The sequence below is a fragment of the Crocodylus porosus genome, unplaced genomic scaffold (assembly GCF_001723895.1).
Source record: "Crocodylus porosus isolate Cpor-Errol unplaced genomic scaffold, CroPor_comp1, whole genome shotgun sequence".
NCBI classification, from domain to species: domain Eukaryota; kingdom Metazoa; phylum Chordata; order Crocodylia; family Crocodylidae; genus Crocodylus; species Crocodylus porosus.
Genome location: NW_017728906.1, coordinates 71576631 through 71596478, shown reverse-complemented (window position 1 = coordinate 71596478; position 19848 = coordinate 71576631). Strand labels below are relative to the sequence as shown.

Here is a 19848-nt window from a genome sequence, read left to right as displayed (position 1 = left end):
TGGATAATGCTCTCTTACAAGTATTTATTGCTTATTATTCAAATACATCATCCATGCTGCATTATAGGATTGGTAGTTCCCTGTCCAATAGACAGGGGTACAACAATGATGTCGGGTTGCTCTGCTACTTTTTATCTGTTCTGAAATTATTTAAAACAGGGGTGCCAAACTTATATGGTCCTGTGGGTACAGCATAGTCCTGCTCTGGGCACTCCAGAGCAAGCTGCATGTGCCAGTAGATCTGGCACTGTGGGGTTGTGCTGCAAGTGGCATCTACTTTGGGGTTGTGGGACCACACTGCATGTGGTGGCCAATTGTCAGGGCTACTGTATGAGGTGGTTGCTCTGCTACTCTACAGCCATACTGCTAGATTTGGCATGGAGGAGCCAGTGTGCACTGAAGTATGTGCCACATGTGGTGTGGTCCCAGAGTGGCTGGAATAGGAACCATGTGTGATATGTGGGGCCATTGCATTCACCCCATGTGCTGCCTGTGGGTCAACTCCAAGACCAACAGGCAGCACTGGGGTCAAATGTTAGGGCTCTGTGGGCTGGATCCAGCTCATGGGCCATGTGCTAACAGTGAAACAATTCCACAAACCCATATAATCCTATCCCTGTCCTGCTTTATGTAGATGATTCATTATTCATGTCACAATCCCAAATAGGCCTCCAAAGGTTATTAAATGCTTTCAGCTACACTACAATTCAAATACCTTGGAAATCAACACAGCTAAATCCAAGGTATTGGGTTTTGTGAATGAAAGGAGATGAGTTTTTTTTTTAAATGGGAAATGTAATTAGAGGCAGTGTCTTCATTTAAGTACCTTGGAATCCATTTTAATAAAAATATAAGCTCAAATAGGCATATTGAAAATGTAAGCACTAGAGTAAACCAAGCCTTGGGTAGCATTTTATCTTTTTATAATAAAACAGACAGAAGGGGGGTATTGGCAAGACTAAAGCCTATAAATCTAAGGTAGAGTACATATTATTGTAGGGAACAGAACTATGAGTGCTGACCCCACGGTTCACTGAAATCACTCTAATTATTTTTTAGGATGGCTTTTATTTCTAGCTAATTTGACTAGAGCTCATGTACTCTAAAATGGGACAAATTAATGTGAGCACTTTAGCTCAGTTAAGACTTCTGTCCTATTGAATGAAAGTTAGACCTTTTACACCTACCAGATACCTTAAGTACATTTTAGAAATGTCCTTTGACAGATAAATTCTTGTTCATATAGTTAGAAGAATCTGTGTTTTCCTCCAGACAAATGGCCTGGGAAACATATTGAGAATCACTGACCCAATATTTCTTCTTATTCAAAGTAAGACATAAATTTAAGAATTAAGGATGCTGGCATGCATGCAGATATGCAGCCAGTGAGACTTTCTTGAACTTCCCCTTTTTTGAGATCAATGAGGCACTCTTTGGGCATCTATACACATGCAGGGGTTGCTCTGGCATGCTATAATTATAATGCATTGGAGCAGACTAGATTAACCAAGTCTGCTGGAATGTGGTAATTTCTGTGCTCCAGCAGATTTCAGCACCATGTGTAGCAGTTTCCCCACACTGAAAAATGGTGCAGGGGCACTTTAACTAAAGCTTGTTCAATGAGCTTTAGTTAAAGTGTTCCCTCTGTCATTTTGGGGGGACACTGATACACATGACACTCTGGGTGCTTTAATTAGAACAGCTCTGAGGGCTGCTCTAATTAAAGCACACCTCCCCACTACCACCATGCAGAGCATGTCTGTAAACACTATTCCAGCCTAGAGACCTATCTATCTGCAGTACAAAACTGAATATAAGATGCCACTACTAGACTGCAATTCACTCTGAGGAGATCTGGAGTTGTCAAGGTCAGGTGGTGTTGGGCCACCTATTTTGACAGAATATGTTCTTGCAGGAAGAATGAGATAAATGACTTTATCCATTATTTGTGGCCTTTTTTTATTCTTCTTTGAAGAAATAAAAGGAAAATCGATTTTTACATTAGTGGAAAATTTATGTTTTGTCATTAGAGGTTTGTTTTGTATCATTTAGAGGTTTTGACATTTGTCTCCCCCAGGATTCAGTAACTCGAACAGCTTCTTTGGAGATCTCTAACTGCTGCTGAAATATCATCTGATATTTATGAAGCCATACAATGTGCCCTGAAATGCATATTCCCACCTGACTCAATATTTTTATTCAGGGAGAAAGGTACTTAGAAGAGAATTGTTCCACTATCACCATTTGCAGCTACTTCTGAAATAAGCCATATATTCTGAAGATTTGGCCAGGATGAAGTGGTCTGTTAACTTCTTAAAGTCTCCTTTCATTAAGTCATGGGCAAAGTAGAAAAAAGGAATAGGTCTCCCCTAAAAATCTTAATTGCTGGAAGGGGGATGGAATAGAAAATGAACTTAACAAACCTCTCTTGACATTGATAATCTGACCTGACCAATAGAAATGACTGTGTCAATCATTACATTGGCAATATAATAATGACATATTGGCCTTACAATAACAAGAGAGACCTCAAAGGGCTAAGAGTCACATAGAGTTAGTAAATAGGCAGCAGCTAAGTACATGGAAGAGCCTACAAGATAGGATCGATCCTACTAGGGAGATGTATGTATTTAATTTCTTTCCACAGAATATTAAGCACTTTCAAATACAACTAAAGGCACAATACCTCCCCCAAAGAGGGTATTAAAATAATAAAATAATTTTAATTATGTAAAAATAATGCTGGTGAATAGCTCAATATTTGGATACTTTAAATAAACCCTCAGTATCTGAACCAAACTTCCAAACATTTGGAGATTTCTTTAAATCTCCCTATCCAATATCTAGTGTCCTCCAGATACAAAAAAGCACACTCCCCTTTAAACGTTTACACACAATGAATGTACTTTCTGATTTATGAACCAAAGGCTTTATACAGAACACACGTAAATTTTTATCTTCAGTATACTATATTAATTAATTAGGAGAGTTGATTGTCATTTATGATTAACCTACATACAATCATTTGGAAGGGTTGGAAACAAAATGACTGTATAGCACTAGAGTGCTCCAACAAACATTAAGGCTAAATGATACGAAGATTAGAAGTCAATACCTAAAATTTTCTATTTGTGGGTTGTGTAACAATTCCAGGCGTATTTGTTCTTACTCGATTTGTGAATGTGGCAATTTGTCACAGCCACAGAAAGTGCTGCCAGCCCCTAAAAATAATCAGATGAACTGCTCAAGAGACAGAAATTTAGCTGTGGAGTTGATAAGTCTATTCAACTCCTTTCTGCTTACATGACAAATCTCAATTCCCTGTCAATGGCTGAACTTTAGCTTTGAAAAAAGTTTTTTTTATTTTTTTGTATGAGGGTCACTCTAACCTTTTGAACAATGTTGATTATATACTTTTTGCTAAGGATGCCATTTATTTCAGTTTCCTCTGTAACAGAATGCAAGAAATGCTCCAGGCTTTATCTGTCCTTGTCACAGAAGTATAAGAGTTCTTTTTGCTTACAAGTCAACCATGAACAGTAGGATATAAATGCAAGTGCTGGGGAGGGGCAGCTGGATAGGTATAGAAAATAGAAGGCTCCATCATATAAATAATTTTCAATATGGATATTTAAGTCTATATGTTCCTGTGGCTAGCATGCTATAGGACAGTATTAATTTTGCATGAAAATGTCATACACAAGTCAAATGCTCATTGTTACCATGTCACATCTTCACATAATTACAACTTCAAATTGATTCCATGAACAATATTTGCAAAAAGACCACAAACTGAAAGAAAATTAAAAAATGAAGTATGATCTGAAGTAACCTGATAGGTAAGAAAAAAGTCAAAGCACTTCTACTCCAGTGGTACATTTGATACAATAAAACTTACTACAGAAAGCAAGGAGCAAGTTACCACTGTTCTAGACACTGGTAATTTGCCACTAATATTCATCTATACACTGGTATAGCTTAAGTATTTTTTGTGGATAAGATGAGAGCCTTTTGGACATTGCCTACACTAGTAAAATATTTACAGGTATGGCTATGTTGGTTCTACTGGCTAACCCTCCTAGGGCAGATGCTTGTGTTGGTACAGCTTATACCAATCTAGTCTAACACTTTTATGCTGGAATAATGACATCTACAGTAAGGTTCTACAACATAATAAACCATACACAGAAGCAAGATCCCATATGCCTAAATGACACTGCCAGTGCAGCAGAAGTTAATAATATAGAGTCTAGTTTTAGTCCCATGTTGGTGAAGGGTCAATTACATAAGGCCCATATGCAAAAGGTAGGAGTATCCTTAGTACGGTTATGTGGGATATCACCACTTCTTCAGTCCTTAAATTAATTGAGTTTTTGGCCTCTTGTCTTGCCTGTTTACCAATCTAGCAATTGGCGTTATTTAGTATATGTATTACTCACTAATATGGGCTCAAATCTCCTGAGAGTTGACACACATATTCAGAACAAAGATAAGTTGCTGAAGCCATCTCTACAAGGCAACCACATCATAACATGCATGCAGCAGCACCCTCAGAAACACTCAAGGCTTTACATGGATGTTCTCTTAACTAATGCTAATTAGTATCTGGCAAGTATCAGCACTATCATACAGCAGTCCTAATTATCCTGACCGAAGCCCCACACACTACTCTGCTTCAGGCAGAAGTATAACAGAGAAGGTCCATGCTCACAGTAGCTGATGATCCATACAGCAGTGCTGGCTCCTGCCTTGTCTATTGGAATGGAATAGTCAGCTGTCACTGGCTTTTGTGCCCCCACAAAAGTAGCACTGGGGACTACTGCCTTGGTCTGTCCATCAGTTATACTACTGGGTTCAGGTTTACAAGGCAACTTGTGCAGATCAGTGCAGCATTCTGAAGGCACTACTTGCCTATCAAGGTAAGCAACCCAGGCAGAGATGCTACATCAGTGTAAACCAGACAAGGTCTAGAACTTTTTTTTACCAGTGTCCAAGACAATAGCATTTATTCTTCTGTTAAACTATATCTAGCAGTGTATGCTAAAAGAAAAACAGCAACTTTTTTAAATTCAGTCTGTCTTACTAATGAACTTGATGAGCTCAAAATATGACAAAGTAGCACAGCTGAGAATTGAAGTTCATCACAAATTTTTAGATTGAACAATGGCACTGAACGCTATCTACCTGTTTCTGAACCCTGATGTGGAGGGACTGATCTTTATGAGCAAGAAGGTATTAATGTGTCATATCCATCCCATTGGTTCCTTTACTGATAATTGCCAAAATTAACAGTTTTACATATCCAAAAGATGAACACCTTCCTTCCTTGCCAATTGCCCATTACATCTATTAATTTTAAAGTGTTATTTTAAAAATTAAGCATAACGTTGCATGTACCACCAATACAATATTATATGTAAATGTTCTATTTACTCTAAAAAATAATAAAGGCACATTTAATGAGCGCCTTTCAGAATATAATATTAAATTTCCCAATACATCTTGTAAAAAACTAAAGATTAATTTATTTCCAGTAAAAAATAAATCTAACATGATTCTGACCTCTTTTTAAAACAATTTGGAGACCTACTGATGAAAAGCACTATAGAAGAGCTATGTAGCATTATTATTCTCTTGAGTGTTGACTTTAAGACATTCATTGACTTTGTTAGGAGCCACGTCCTGGCATACAGGATACCATAAAGAGCCCAACTCACTTTTCCAGTTGACTTTCTCCACTTGATATTCATCTTCTTCTTCCTTCTCCACTCGTCCATCAGGCTATCTTATATACTGTCTCTACTTCCTCTATTCCTACCAAAGCCAAAGATGAGACGCCATTCCTCACATTATCCCCACCAATGGATTTTCTATTACCTTTTCTCTTCTTGTCTCTTATTTGGCAGGGACCACTATTTGCAGAAGAGATTGTATTTCTTTCCATAAATGCACTCAGGAGATCTCAATATATTTCACATATTGACTCCTTTTTAACTAAGGAAAAAAAGGATAGTATTTTTGCTGCCCTCCTGAAAGCTGTTGGGCAGCGAACAGAAAGAATCTAGACAAAAAGAGGTCTCAGAGGTTGATAATGGTGTGTAATAAAACAAGTGTCATGAGGGCAAACAGTAAAAGACATTTAAGTATAGTCAATTAATACAAGGGTGGGCAAAATATTGTCTGCGAACTCGATCCTGCCCACCAACCGATTGTATCCAACTCATGGGTGAGCAGTCACAAAGTCATGGGATCTGGCCCACAGGGAGCCAGCAGCTCTGGCTGCTGTAACATGCTGGGCAGGCAGGCATGTCCTGGCCCCGCCTGCAGCTTACAACAGCTCCTGTCCTGCATGCCAGAAGCAGTGCCAGGTATGCATAGGCATTAGTGGTGTACACTGCTGGCAGGTTCCTGCTGGAGATCAGGGCAACTGCCTGGGACTGCAGATGATGCACTGATGAAGCAGCATCACCTGTGGACCTAGGCAGATGCCCTGATCCTTAGCAGGAACCTGTTGACTGCGTCCACAGCTGATGCCAGCACTGCTTCTGGTCTGCAGGTCAGGAGCTGGTGTAGGCTGCAGGGATGTGCTGTAGGTGCAAGATGGCTTGGATTGGAGGGGAGGAGGAGGAGAGAAAGAGAGACCTACCCACCCCCTGCCCACAATGAGCAGCAGTGGCTGGTGCTAGAAACAAGCAGGACCTGACTACAGGGTCACTCACCACTGCCAAAGGCCTTCTGGCTGTGGCTGCCCAGAACCAATGCTGGGGCTGCCCTAAGGCTCCACCCAAATCACCGTGACTGCTGCACTACCCCTGGGCCACCCAGGATCTGTGGGGCAGTAGTAACTATGAGGAGGAGTCACAGGGCAGCCTCTGTGTGGGCTCTGGGTGGCCACAGCCAGAAGGGTCTGAGCCATGGTGAGTGTGCCTGATGCCCGGTCCTGCTTTTTCCCAACATCCAGCACAGGTCACCACCACTCATTGTGGGCAGGGCCACCTCTCTCTGTCTCTTTCTTTCTCACCCTCCCCTCACAACCAAACTCCTACACCTACAGCACACCCCCAGAGTTTACATCAGCCCCCAGCTTGCATGCTAATGCAGCACTGGGCAGGTGCTGGCATTGCTGTGGATGCAGCCAGCAGGTTCCCGCTTGGGATTGGGGCATCTGCCTGAGCTCCTCCTCCTTGGGGTACAAAGGGCAGCCCAGAGGGAGTGCTGGTGGTAGTGAAGGCCCCAGCTGAGCAACCCCTGCTGAAGTTGCTGCCTGTGCCCATGCCAGCTCCCCACCTGCACGTGGCCCTAACCTACACAGGGAAGTTTGGTGAGCTGTTGTCAGGGGGAAGGGGTATTGACCTGCCCCACGACAGCTCCCAAAAACTCCTGAAGTGGCCCTTGGGCCCAAATAATTGCCCACCCTTGAATTAGTATCATCATAATTAATGACTGTTGCTTGGTTAATTAAACCAATCTTGACTTTTTGTCCCCAGCTTCCCCAATGGAGTTCTGATGCCTTAAAAATATTGATAATCCTAAAACATATTGAAACAGAAGGAAATGTTGTTCCTGAAGTGTACTGTATTAAACATCACTAAAGAATGACGTTTTTATTGCCCAAATGAAATTAAGTCCCATCTATTTAAAAATTTCTTGTGGCCACCTGTCACTTAGCAGCTTCCAGTTAAAACTAATAGCAATAGGAATATCCCTATACTTCCTGGAGTCCTTGTCACTTCTCTCCTTTCAATATTCTGCTTAGGGTTTATATTTCTGGTGCTGGCTAAGTGCTTGTGATCACCTTCACAAAAGAGAAAGACAAAAGAAAGAGAGACAGTCTATGTAAAAATATTAGTCCTGTAACTGCTAGAATACAGCCAACAAAGCACTGTGATACTATCTGCTCAGCAGATGGCAGGAATATATTCCACATGACAACTGGAAAAAAAAAAAAAGAAAAAAAAATGAAAAGTTCTAACAACAACATCTGTTGAAACCCCAGTTCTTTCATGTTTGATGTTTAGTGTCATGTGGTCAGGAGAAGTTCAGTTTTGATACTAACAGTGTTGAAAGAGCCTAAAAAGAAGTTTAAATATTCTGAGACCCCTGTACAGATAAAAGAACGATGGCATCTTTAACCTTTATTTTATGTGGTAACTTCAAACAAGTGTAGTACAATTCCTAAAACTAATGACTAAATACAAAAAACCCACCTGTTGAAAATCTACAGACAGAAAAATATTGTGAGGATTGTGTTGCTTTCTGTGTCACCAAGTTGAAGGTGAGTGTCAGATGGAGAAAAAGAACACTAACCTTTAGAGGAGCGGAAGTGCTTGCTGGGAGCTGTGAAGCCTCTTGTCCCGTGCACATTAACGGCTGCCACTCGAAACTGGTACCACCTGCTGGGTCTTATGTCAGACAGTTGTACTCTCTCATCTGTAGTCTGGTGGGGAAAATGTCACAACACACTGACTCCTTTTATTCTGAATTGTTAGTCTCCCTATGTTATGGCTGTTCACATTACACTGTTTATTCAGATGCATTTTCTAGATTGGGATATTGATAAAATATCTAGAAAGTGTTGGTGGGCTCAGCGCAAACTGTATCTTGCAACTCTTTTCATTCAACTTCTATACTGAAGTTTCTTAGCAATGAGTTTCAACCATGCTCAATTGCAAAATAATCAATTCCAACTGCATTGTCAAGTGGAATATCTCTCAGGAAGTCACCTTAAAGGCTAGATTCACAAAAGGATTTAGACATCACAATGTTTAGCAAGGTCTAAATTTTAGGTGCCTTGCTGACTCGGGGAATCGTTCCTATAGACGAGCAAGGAGCCTGCTCTAACATGCTGGAAATCCAGTGTGTTGAAGCAGAATCAATTAATCGAGTCTGCTGGACCATGTCACATGTTTCAGCATCCCCATGCGTCCACATGCTGAAAAAATGGTGGTGTTGTGCTTTGAAATAAAACATGTTTGATGAGTTTTAGTTCAAAGTGCCCTGCCCCCATTTCTTCCATTATGGGATGCTCAGGGATGCTGATACACGTGACACATGGGCACTTTTAATTAGCACAACTCGTTAATTAAAGCACCCAGTGCCATGTCCCAGAGCATGTGTAAAAATGCCCTAGAGGTCCAAGTTAGGTGCCTAGCCACTCTATACAATGTCTGGAGAAGAGCTGCACACCTAAGAATGGTATCCACAACAGCCTGGATATGACCTTTAATCAAATCTCTAGGAAATGTTAAGGAAAAGGGTACATCCTAAAGCCCATCCCTTTTTAGGACACATATCCCTTACTTTGGGGTTCAGGGAAGTATACATCTACAAATCTCAATATTACAACACTGGACCATCTTTTGGAGTTAGGCATCTATAACATTCCTTCCACATAAAGGATCACTTTTATGGAGAAAAAGATAACATTTTATTGAATAAGCTGTGGTTACAGCATTCATCCAAGCTGTGGGTGACCAGCTTTAATTCCTTCCTGAAGAGACATGAGAAAGCATCTTCATCATCTCATGAAAATGGTCTAACCACCAAGATTTAGAGTATTCTGGGGTTGGGGAATGCTGTGGGCCCCTGCCACGCTGTACATTTGAACAATTATCACACCAGTGAAACATAAGCCTAAGTCTACAGTGTTTAGGAACTGGTGGAAGGATGGGTTCCCTATTCCAATAACAGTTTATGTATTTTACATTAAATAGTCATTGGAGCAAGGACTGGAGCCCAGATAAATATTCTAACCAATACAGATGCATCCATGTGCATACTCTCCCTTGCCCAATTAAATTTATGTTATTTTGTGCGAAGGGAGAAAGTCTCTGTGGGAGTTATCTATTAGTGCTTCCCAGATACAGTTGTCCTCTACCCTTCTTAGGAGGAGAATCTTAATAGACTGATGGATTATAAAGTTAGACGGACCATTGCGATCAACCTGGTCTGATCTCTTGCATAACTCAGATAGACTCTTCATAAATAAATGTGTTTAACCTAAAGTATATCTTTTAGTTAATAAAAAATCCAATCTTAATTTTAAAAACTGTCAGTGGGAAAATTCATTACATCCCTGAATAATTGTTCCAATGGTCAGTTAATATTACCCCTAAACATTTATTCTTCATTTCAAGTCTGAATCCATCTAGCTTCAGCTTCTGGCCATTGGATTAAGTTATACCTTTCTCTGCTTAACTGAACAGCCATCCATTATCAACATTTTCTTCTCTGTGTAGCTTCTTCTAGACTGTAATGAAGTTACCCTTAACCTTTTCTTTTAGAAAATAAATATATTGATGTCCTGTCTTTGAATCAAAGGCACATTTCCTTGTTCTTCTGATATTTTCGTGATGTTCTGTAAACCCTTCCAGTTTTTCTACATCCTCCTTGATCTGTCAACACCAAAACTAGACACAATATTGCACCACCAAATAAAGAAAAAATAAATAACTTTCTGTGTCTTTGCAGTCTTCGCTGATTTAAGTACCAAAGGATTATACTACTTCTTGTGGCCAAAGTCCAGATCCTGCTGGATGAGTAGGCCATCCTCATCATTACCTAGCACTACCTCAGTCTTTGTGTCATGAACAATTTTTTATCAGTGACAGTTTTGTTGTTGCTGTTGTTTTTCCCCTAATAAAAAGGTTTAACAACATAAAACGAGAATCAGTCTTGGGAGAACTGCACTAGAAACAAGTGCTCAATGACGATTCTGTATTTACAATCATATCTTGAGACCTCTCAGTTTCCCATCTGTTTAGCAACATGGGCCCCATTGATTGTAGAATTTATTTTTTATAAACAAAATAGTTAAAAAAAAAAAAACCCTCATAGAAATCTTAAATGTTACATTTACCTCATAGTCACTTTCAACCAAACTTGCAATCGAATTAAAAATATTAAAAAAAGGCAACCTTTTGTTTTGACAAGATGTGTTTTCCCTAACTCAAAAAAAAGCTCTGTCTTCCCGGTATTAAATCCAGTGCTGACTTGCTGTGAAATGTGTAAGCCAAAGGCTCCCAGAGAAATGCAGAATGTTCTCGTTTGTTCTGTATCTCCTCCGCCCCACATAAGAGTGAAGTGAACCAGCTCAGCTGCACTGTCCCGTCACCTGCGACTCCCCAGACCTAGACAGCCAGGCAGAACTTTTGGAAGATGCTGTCTAGCCAACCAAATTATTCTGAGATAAATAAAACTTTCAGGTGCTGCCCATATTGAAACCTGCTGACAAGAGAAGGGCAAATATATATTATAATATTTGATGTCTGGGGAAGAGTATCTTTTCTCCTCTCTTACATTGTCTGTTTCAGTGCATCTCCAGATCAACCCAACTACTGCTGTCAGCTCTCCTCCCAGTTGGATATATTCATTTAGGATTCCTGTATATATGGCTACTAGAGCTCATGTAGAGACTACAGATCTTTCTCTTCATTGTCTGCTTCCACATCTTCTGCTTACTGTGATCTACCTCTTTATTACTTGTAAAGGGACTGAATAATTCCAATCAAATAAGTCCCTTGTGGGGCCAGAGCATACTTGAGCCATTCTTTAATATTACCTTCATTTTTATAGAACCTAAATGCGTGCTAGATATTTTACAGGAGAGAGAAAGTGCTTGTGCCGGATATATATACAGGATACAGAAAAACCCAAAGGGCTCATAATCTAAATATCAGAAATGACACAGTGAATGGGTGTAAAACAGTAGGGAGAAAAGGGATAGAGCACAAAAAAATCATTTGGACTCTGGTGCAAGACAGACCATAATCTGGACCAGTATCTCCAGACACTAGAAAGCAGTAACAACTATGTTTATTTATGCAAATTTTGTCTGATTGAGTTTCATAATCATAGGACAGGCATAATACAAACAGGCATAACAGGAAATTCCTGAAGTAACAATGACAATGTCTCTTAGCCCTGATTCATATCCACCTTGCTATTCCAAAGCAGGATTGTTTTATAAAAGAATATCCATTAAGCCAGGTCTGGTTGGTGATTCTGAAATAAGGACAAATTAAATCTAAATTCAAGCTGCCAAACTCCTTTTAATTTTAAATCTAGTCACTGCCCTACATCCATTGTGATTTGTTTCATTGGCATAATACCTTTTAACCTCACTGTTGTGAGTTATATATAACTGGGGCTACAACTGGGGAGGAACAAGCTGGAACACTAACCTATTGCACCTCTCCTATGATCCTAAATATGATTAGGACACTTCTCTGGAGTATAGAAGACTAAAGAGATTTGAAGACAGACCGGTGAGGCTTCCACGCAGGTGGGGCCACCTGCCTGTGGGGGCTGCCTGGCTTGGTCCCTGGGCAGGGGGGGAACACGGGGGCAGGGGCTTCTCTCACCTGTCCCAGGATTGCGGTGCTGGAGGGGCAGGTGAGAGAGCTCTAGGCAGAGGTGAGCAGGCTGCGGGGGATCAGGGCCATGGAGATTGACAGGTACTTTCTCTCTCTGCAGGACCCATCCCCTCACACTGTCACCACCCAGAAGTCTGCAGGAGGCGAAAGGAGGATGGTCACTTCCAGGGCCAGGTGGCATCGCAGGCAGCATGCAGCTGCAACAACTGTCACCCCAGTACTAACTGGGAAACAGGTATGCAGCCCTGGGAGTGCTGGAGGAAACTGGGCACAAGGAAGGAGGAAGCCACACTCTCATCCAACAAGTTGGAATCCATACCAACTAAACATCATCCAGTGACCCAGAGGAAGAGACGGCAGGTCATTGTCATAGGGGACTCCCTCTCCAGAGGAATGGAGGGACCCATCTGCCACACGGACCCCAATGTGAGAGAAGTGTACTGTCTCCCAGGAGCCAAGATTGGGGACGTCACAGGGAAGATCACTGACCTCATCCGGCCTTCCGACTACTATCCTATGGTCCTCATCCATGTGGGAACCAATGATGCAGCCCATAGTACGGACCAAATCATGGATGACTACATGGTTCTGGGGGCCAAGCTTAGAGAGTTGGGGGCCCAGGTGGTCTTTTTGTCCCTCCTCCCGGTTAGTGGAGGCCGTCAGTGGCGGAGCACCTGCATCTGGGAGGTGAACTGGAATCTGGAATTTTTCAGGCAGCTGGGGGAGGCTGTGTGCGCAAAGGATGTTGTGGTCATGGGGGATATGAATTACCCTGACATCAACTGGGAGGAGCAGTCGGCCAGGTCTAGCCACTCACAAAGGTTCCTGACGAGCATATAGGACCTACAGCTCATGTAGAAGGTACTCGTCCCCGTTAGGGGAAACACCATACTGGATCTGGTGTTAGCCTCTGGGGACAACCTGGTGGGGGATGTGCTAGTACAAGGGAGGTTAGGGGACAGTGATCATGAAATGATCCAGTTTGCTATCCAGAGAAAGGTGGAGAGGGTAACTAGCACAGTGCAAATGCTTGACTTTAGGAAAGCAAACTTCGATGTGCTCAGGGCAGTAGTCAGGGAGGTACTCAGAGCCCATGGGGTAGCTAGTATGGGGGTCCAGGAAAGGACTGGAAAAGGGCCAGTGTGGTCCCTATTTTCAAGAAGGGGAAGAAGGAAGAGGCTGCCAACTACACACCAGTCAGCCTCACTTTTATCCTGGGGAAGGTCTTTGAAAAAATTATCAAGGGCCACATTTGTGAGAGCCTTGCAGGGGAAGTGATATTGAGGGGTAACCAACATGGGTTTATGCCAGGCTGATCCTGCCTGACTAACCTGGTCTCTTTCTATGACCAGGTAACAAAGATCTTAGATGGGAAGGAGGAAGTTGATGTCATCTTCATGGACTTCCAGAAGGCCTTCGACACAGTGCCCCACCCAATTTTGATGGGTAAGCTGAGGGACTGCGGCACTGACAAATGCACAATCACATGGGTGGCAAACTGGCTTCAGGGGCAAACCCAGAGGGTGGTGGTGGACGGGTCGGTGTCGACCTGGGAGGGTGTAGGCAGCAGAGTCTCCCAGGGACTCGGTCCTTGGGCCAGTGCTGTTCAACATCTTCATTAGCGACCTGGACAAGGGTGTGGAGAGCAGCCTGTTCAAGTTCGCTGATGACACCAAGCTGTGGGGTAAAGTGAATACACCGGCAGGCAGGGACCACATCCAGGCAAACCTGGATAGGTTAGAGAAGTGGGAGGATCTGAACAGGATGCAGTTCATCAAGGACAAGTGCAGGGTGCTGCACCTGGGGAGAGGGAATCAGCATTATGGTTACAGGTTAGGGGCAGACCCTCTCGGCAGCACAGAGGCAGAGAGGGATCTTGGAGTGAGGATTGGCTCCAGGATGAGTATGAGTTGCCAATGCAATGAAGCAATAGGCAGAGCCAACCACACCCTGTCACGCATCAACAGGGGCATCACTAACAGGTCCAGAGAGGTCTTGCTCCCTCTCTATGCAGTGATGGTCAGGCCACAGCTGGAGTACTGTGTCCAGTTCCAGGCGTTGCACTTCAAGAAGGATGTGGAGAACCTGGAGAGGGTCCAGAGGAGGGCCACTCATATGGTTGAGGGACCCATGAAGAGAGGCTGAGGGACCCAAATCTCTTCAGTCTCCACAAGAGGAGACTGAGGGGGGATCTTGTGGCTGCCTACAACCTTACCAGGGGCGAGCAGACTTTCCCCGAGTCCCTGCTGCTGACCAGGGCGCCCCTTAGAGTCACTAGGAACAATGGCCACAAGCTGAGGGAGGATAGGTTTAGGTTAGATATTAGGAAGAACTACTTCACTGTAAGGGTGGCCAGAGCCTAGAATAGGCTTCCCAGAGAGGTGGTGCTCTCACCTTCCCTGGAAGTCTTCAAGAGGAGACTGGATAGGCACCTGGCTGGGGTCTTATGACCCCTGCCATCCGCAGTGCTCATTCCTGCCCATGGCAGGGGGTCGGACAAGATGATCTGTCTAGGTCCTTTCTGACTCCTTGATTCTTGATTCTATGATTCAAATACCTGAAAAGCAGCTATAAAGAGAATAGAGAGAGAGGCTATTATCTAAAGCAACAGGAGGCAAGGCTGGACACAATGGTCTCAAATTGCAGCGGAGGAAAGTTAGGTTGGACATGAGCAGGAACTTTCAGTCTACAAGGATTGTTAAGCACTGGAAAACATTACTCAGAGAGGTTGTGAAATCTCCATCCCCGGAAATTTTCAAGACCAGCTGGGACAGACACTTCACTGAGATGATTTAGACAGGAATGATCCTGCTCTGAGCTGAGGATTAGACTAGGTCCCTTTCATCCCTACTTTTCTATGATTCTATATGTAAAACAACGTTAATATTATAATGAATATATTTAAGAAAATTAAAGAGAAAATGGTTAGAATTATTACTTGTTTGACTGTATTATTCCTGTATTTAACAGAGGAACTTTGTTCCTCTGTTCTTTTCTTTTATTTAACAGAGGAACTTTCTGAAATTGGCTTTACAAGGCATAGACATAGGAAAAGAAGTCAGCTGAAAGTGACTTTTAAATGTACTTTGAAGAAAAACCACTAGCATAAACTACTCTGAATCAAAACCATTAAGTAAATTGTCCATCCTAAGCCATATAAAATCAAAGAAAATCAAGGAATCCCACTGAAATCAAGGGAAAGACTTCTATTAGTATAACTGGGCATTGGACAAAACCTTTTAAGAATAGCCCTGACCAAGGAGGGGACAGTTGCTACACTGTCCCAAAATAATTTTGAGCTTTTACTGAGAATATAAAAACTTCCCTTCCCTGAACCCTCCCCCACCATTACAATTATTTCCTATCTCTGCAACTGCCCATTTCTACCGGCCAGAAAGTCCTAGTCATAGCCCCATCTACTCCCTCATTCAGTCTCAGCAATGAGCATCTGGCAGACTGCCTTCATGTTCCTCTCCACTCTAGGAGCTATGGGCTAGATTCTAAAATGGGCTCTGACACCACAATGTTCAGTATGTAGCATAACACCAACCTTCAAATCACTTGGACTTGGATGGAATTCAGAGCCCAGACTTAAGCACCTAGATTCCTTGTACACTGAATGGGGATAGCTGGACATCTAAGAATGGGATTCAAAATAGGCAACATGTTAAGTAGAGAAGTATTTGGAATTAGCCAAGAGGAATCTTAAATTCCATCCCTTCCCAGGGATTAGGAACTTCTGTTTGCTTGGAAATCTCTCCTAAAGTTAGGTATTTAAGCCCTTCCTTTCAAAAGAGAGCATCCTGATTCTTTTAAACACATAATTGGAGGAAGAATGCCCCTTGATACAATAGGGCACTCAACACAGGACATGTGAGACCAAGTTGAATCCTGTCCTTTGGATGAGAGGATTCAAACCTTACTCTTCCCAATTCACTGAATAGTATGCACTGTTTCATGATGGGGGCACTGTACCTACCACCCCTGTGGAATCTGCAACTCAAGATTTACTGGGTCAGAAGAAGAGAGCAAAAATGTGCCTTTACATGGGAAAGGACTATCAATGCATGTTTTCTGATACCTATCTTATGTAAAATGTATTAGCAGTCTTTAGAAGAATGGCTGGAACCCTGGATTCTTTTGCCCACAGGTGAGTTCCTTTACCTGGGAAACACATTCTCTCTTGAATATTTCATGGTTTGTTTACTTTTTTTTTTTTTTTGCATAGCGAAACAGCCTCAAAAGTAAGTGCCTTCTGTCTTCAAGGAAGCAGGAGATGTAAATTTAAGAATCTCAAACAGACGAAATTTGGTCAGTTCCCCAATCACTAATCTGATATACAGGGAGACTATGGCTATAGTATTTGTATGTGGAACATAATGCATGTGGAATATTGATGTCCTGCCTTAAAAGATAGAGATACAGCACTGTTTATTCTCATGGTCTTGTTGAGCCTTAGATATGAGAATGGCATTGTCAAGACTGAGGCACTTCTAGGCATTGCCCAAAGAAAACTTCAGGCATTTGAGAAACCTTATAAATCAAAAACCTGCCATGCGTATGGAGTTTAAAAGCTGTTCAGCCCTGGAGTGTCCTAAACATAGGCTTTCAGAAGCACATTTTTGGACTGTGATAGAGTATGGGGATCCCTGATTTGGATCTGACACCATGATCCAAATAGTTCTAACTCAGTGTTATTAGGATTTGTCATTCTTTGTGTGACTGCTAATTAGATCATTGCTGGCTTAAATACAATGGATACTGTTGTGATGTCCCTTATTTTTTTAAATCAGCTAATTAGAAAATGTGAAGCTCACTTATGCTCTTATAGATACAATAACAGCCATTCACCTCATTGGAAGTGAGTTTTCCTATCTAGCATCAAGATATTTCAATTAATTGAATATGAAAAATAACACGTCTTAATAAAAGCAAGTGGACTCAGAGGCAATGTGTCATCATACACTTGATTCATCTTGTTTGCATCTGGATGTTTAAAAATATGGTATCATGCAAGAACTAAAGTCAGTTTTGAAACTCAGTGGTATAATTACTTAACATAAGCTTTTATGACATAGTGTCTTATATCTATTGAAAGTAATTGATCCCTCAGAGTCATTTTAATGCATCCAATCAACCCACTAAAATGAAATCACATACATTTTTCACAGCATACATTATGTAAAATCATAGTGAGGTGGTTTGACTAGGAAAAGGTATATTTACCAAAAGTTAAGAAAATAAAGTTCCTCCATTAATCCAATGATCAATTTTCATATGATAATCATGTCATGTTACTTAGACTTAAATACATAAATACACACACGCACACACTTAATTATTTCAGAGTTAAATACAGTGCCTACCAATAGCATCCTAGACTTTCATTTTTAATTTTTTTTAGTTATTACCACATAAAACAGTATACAAAAACTGATAAATCACAGTGGGTTCAAAATTCATTTTTCCACAATAAAATGGGGACTGCATACAAGATAAAATATAAACACTTCATTTTTGTGTTTCATACAACAGGCTAGTGCAAATTTTGGAAATTACAAACCCAAGCAAAATATATATATTCATATCCTGAGAACCTCTTGTTTACTCTTGGATCACAGAGCTAGGGGAATTGTAGGGGGAGGGGAGAGGGGTACAGCAGACAATGGGCAGTGAATTGGGAATTACTGAGAATGACTAAATTGGGAATTATTGTGAAATTGTTCACAATAGAATAGAAGCAATTACCACATACAATTTCCTGCAGTGCAGACATATGCATCCTTGACTATGGCTTTTCTGATCCTTCATATGCATTGAGCATACACCCTAGCTGTATAGTGTTTAAGCTTTACATAGGACACAGCAAGGATAAATACAACCTTACTGGACTAGATGGTATGACAGGCAGTAACAGATAAGAGGAATACAAATTATGTGGTGCAAAGCTCCTCTTAACACAAGATGTTCCCCTGCTTCTCCCCATGGAGCTGACCGGGCCTTCATTTTTATCCTCTTTGTATCTGAGCTTTACCTTGATCAGTTTCCTGAGCTGCCCATGTCACTGCTGCGGCTTAATGCTCCATAAAAATCTTGTTTTTCTTTGTTGTCTGGGGCCTATAAACCCCATCAGGTTTGTCAGGGTCTCAATATAATTTCCCAAGCTTATAGATAAAGCAAGCCTAGAGACTCTTCATACTCATTTCAAACAGGGCTGGCTATCCAACCTCCTCTTTCATTGGGCAACTTCCCCTCCCCCCCAAGAACAAACCCAAAAACCTGTGTTCACTTCTGAGCCAAAATTTTTTACTTCTCATCTTGGGCACCTAGTTCCCCTGCTCTCCAGGACTCCAGTGCCTCTCCCATTAATCTCCTCAACTCATTAAAATTGGCCCTCTTGAAGTCAAGTGCTACTGCCTTTGCTGCAAGCCTTTGACACCCTGCGCTGGGTGGTGAATTCCAGCATACAATGATCGCTATCGCCCAGGTGGTTGAGGATTAATGGGAGAGGCACTGGAGTCCTGGAGAGCAGGGGAACTGGGTCCCCAATATGAGAGGTTGTTGATTAAGGAGACAATACTCAGAGCCCAAGGGGTGACAATCCCAATGAGAAGCAAAGGGGGCAAGAGTGCCCAAAAGTCCCCCTGGCTCACCAAGGGCATTTGGGAATGTCTGATTGCCGAAAAGGAGGTGTACACCCAGTGGAAGGGAGGGGCTATCACCAAAGAGGAGTATACTTCGGCTCTGTAAGGGGGCTGTTAGGAAAGCTAAGGCAGATACAGAACTAGGGCTGGCATCAAAGATCAAGGATAAAAAAAAGTCCTTTTTTAAATACATAGGGAGTATGAAGAAGGCACCGGGTAATGTGGGGCCGCTGCAGGATATGTTGGGCAATCTGGTGGTTGCACCAGAGGAGAAAGCAGACCTCTTTAACAATTTCTTTGCCTCCATTTTCTTGTGCAGGGACCGGGACTCCCCTACCAAGATTCAGGACAGACTCAAGAGAAACTCTGCCAGGCCTATGGTCAGGGAAGACCGAGTTAGGGAACTTCTGGAGGGGCTGGACATGTTCAGATCTGCAGGTTCAGATGCTCTGCACCCCAAAGGTCTTGAGGGAATTGGCAGTTGTTATCGTAGGTTCCCTGGCACGGCTTTACAAGTAGTCATGGTGTTCTGGCCAGGTGCCGGATGACTGAAAGAAGGCTAACATGGTCCTTATCTTTAAAAAAGGGAAGAGGGAGGACCCAGACAACTATAGAGAGAGTCCAGAGGAGAGCCACATGCATGATCAGAGGTCAGGAAAACAAACCGTATGACGACAGGCTGAGAGCCATGGGGCTCTTTAGCCTGGAAAAGCACAGGCTTAGGGGTGATCTGGGGGCAATCTATAAGTTCATCAGCGGTGACCACCAGGATCTGGGGGAACACTTGTTCACCAGAGTGCTCCAAGGGATGATGAGGTCAAACGGTTATA

General features: G+C 42.2%; 1 protein-coding gene across 1 annotated transcript in view; it reads right to left on the bottom strand.

Annotated features, from left to right (window-relative positions):
- ANOS1 (anosmin 1) overlaps positions 1 to 19848 on the bottom strand; it is a 189219-nt gene that overhangs the window by 70509 nt on the left and 98862 nt on the right. The window contains exon 6 of the mRNA XM_019528468.1: positions 8308 to 8437. Within this exon, the coding sequence (XP_019384013.1) occupies positions 8308 to 8437 (130 nt within the window). The remainder of the gene's footprint in view (positions 1 to 8307; positions 8438 to 19848) is intronic.